Source organism: Clupea harengus, chromosome 18, assembly GCF_900700415.2.
Source record: "Clupea harengus chromosome 18, Ch_v2.0.2, whole genome shotgun sequence".
Lineage (NCBI taxonomy): Eukaryota > Metazoa > Chordata > Actinopteri > Clupeiformes > Clupeidae > Clupea > Clupea harengus.
Genome location: NC_045169.1, coordinates 9,661,558 through 9,664,057, shown reverse-complemented (window position 1 = coordinate 9,664,057; position 2,500 = coordinate 9,661,558). Strand labels below are relative to the sequence as shown.

General features: G+C 42.3%; 1 protein-coding gene across 1 annotated transcript in view; it reads right to left on the bottom strand.

The window, feature by feature from the left end:
• tbc1d19 (TBC1 domain family, member 19) overlaps window positions 1-2,500 on the bottom strand; it is a 34,973-nt gene that overhangs the window by 11,169 nt on the left and 21,304 nt on the right. Inside the window, exons 12-13 of the mRNA XM_012840174.3 lie at window positions 2,365-2,439; window positions 1,354-1,416 (exon numbers count right to left, since the gene is read on the bottom strand). Coding sequence (XP_012695628.1) covers window positions 1,354-1,416; window positions 2,365-2,439 — 138 coding nt within the window. The remainder of the gene's footprint in view (window positions 1-1,353; window positions 1,417-2,364; window positions 2,440-2,500) is intronic.

Here is a 2,500-nt window from a genome sequence, read left to right as displayed (position 1 = left end):
ATGATTTTTTTTAAGTTACCGAGAAATAGACACTGTACAATGTAAAAACCCCATTTTTGTAACTGAAGAATACGTCTGAGTGGATTTGCAAGGTGTCTGAGCCAGCTATCTAATGTAAGCACGTTAGCAAGGTAACTACCCACAAGGTAAACAGCTCGCTAGCGGTGTGATTGGTTGTTGACCTGTCAATCTCACTATAAACGTCTCCATTATACAACACAACCCCATGCGCCGTTTCACCAGTAAACAAGTCCTCATGTTGGGTACCGTACTGAAGACGGTGAGGACAAACGTATCCACTTTGAGCTTCGCCTTGACCCAGCTGAGGATATTTGTGATGAGTAAGTTTGACTAGCTTTTTTAACGAATGCTGTTGATTAACTTATAGGGAGTAAAACGCATGTCATATTATGCTCGGAGTTATGAGTTTAGTCTACCTACACAGTGTTTTTGAATCATATAAATTACTTCATGTCGCTAAGCCTATTATACAGTAAAATACATGCTCAGAGTTGCGTCTTCTAGAATGTAATCATACATGCCACTTTTACCTCAATGGTCCTCATTCTTAACGCAGTTAAGACATTTCTTACGATGTTCCCGGGACAATTCTGGCATTCATGAAAGTTCTCTTATCTGGGATTTATAGTCATGATTTAAAGAGGCATCGTGGTGTCCTTAAATAAATACAAGCACTACACGAACACTGCAAATGGCAGTGAATAAATAAATAAGCACTAAACCCAATCGACCGGTGTTCGCTTTCTGCTTTGACAGGATTTTGATCAGTCTCAAGTTGCTTTCGCGTTGCCTGTGGATTCTGCGTCTTTTTTTTTAAGGTCTTCTCCCAGTATACCGTTTGAAAATGTAAACCCGCGAAACAGCTACATTTTGTCCGACAATGGCTCATTACAACGTTACAGGTCGATCGATCGGGCCATCTCTAGTATTAGTGTGTGTGTGTGTGTGTGTGTGTGATCGGTTGCTGGTATCTTTGTGTGTATTAGCGTGTGTGTGTGTGTGTGTGTGTGATCGGTTGCTGGTATCTTTGTGTGTATTAGCGTGTGTGTGTGTGTGTGTGTGTGTGTGTGATCGGTTGCTGGTATCTCTGTGTGTATTAGCGTGGGGGTGTGTGTGTGTGTGTGATGGGTTGCTGGTATCTCTGTGTGTATTAGTGTGTGTGTGTGTGTGTGTGTGTGATGGGTTGCTGGTATCTTTGTGTGTATTAGTGTGTGTGTGTGTGTGTGTGTGTGATCGGTTGCTGGTATCTTTGAGTGTATTAGTGTGTGTGTGTGTGTGTGGCCGCGTGTCTATGCTGGTGTGTCCATCTGGGAGTGTGAGTGTCAAACTCACCTGATAGAGGAAATCCTCAAACACAAAGTAGTAGTCGTCGTTATTGGCAGTGAGCTTCACATCCTGGGGAGAGAGGGCAATTAAACACACACAGGGCAATTACACACACACAGGGCAATTATACACATTATCCAGAACATACAGAGCGTGGGATTCGTGTGGGGGGGGGGGGGGGGGGGGTGGGTGCACCTCTACCTGTGCTTGCATCATGCCCTTGCCTTCATCACTGGACAGCTGACTTTTATCAGCTGTGTTTCCTGAGTCGAAAGGGGCCCTGTTGTCTGAGCCAGCGTTACACTGTGTTTGTCCTGGCCTGATCCAATTTCTGTGCACATTTGTTCTAACCTTCATAAATCTTTATGGAAAATTACCGGCAGCTCACCCACTCCTGACCCGAGAAGCGACAGGACTGAACCATTCCTCTTTGCTATAAGAAGCTGAATTAAGCTTGATATTTACCAAACCTGCCAGAGATCCATTATTATTTAATAGTCTGGACTTCCCACATCATTCACATGAGTAAATGTAATACGGAAGTATAATGATAATGGGGCACGATGGTGCTTTGGCAAATAGAGTTAATAGGAAGTGAAGCTTTACTTAATATTAATTGAAATAAGAGGGAGATAAATATGTAAATATGAAAGAGAGAGAGAAAGAGAAAGAGAGAGCGTGAAAGAAATGGAGATGGAGGTGAAATACACGGTGACATGTTGTCCCTGTATGTATGTTGATATGTACCTTATAGATTAGGTGGTCCCTGTATGTATGTTGATATGTACCTTATAGATTAGGTGGTCCCTGTATGTATGTTGATATGTACCTTATAGATGAGGTGGTCCCTGTATGTATGTTGATATGTACCTTATAGATGAGGTATGTATGTTGTATGTATGTATATGTATGTTGATATGTACCTTATAGATGAGGTATGTATGTTGTATGTATGTATATGTATGTTGATATGTACCTTATAGATGAGGTGGTTCCTGTATGTATGTTGATATGTACCTTATAGATTAGGTTGTCCACCAGCAAGTCATGCTGAAGGACCCCGGCCTTCAGCTGCTCATAGTGCATGATGTCCTGTTGAGAGGTACAGAGATAGAGATCAAAAACAGGCTTATCATCCGCACAGTCCTCCTCA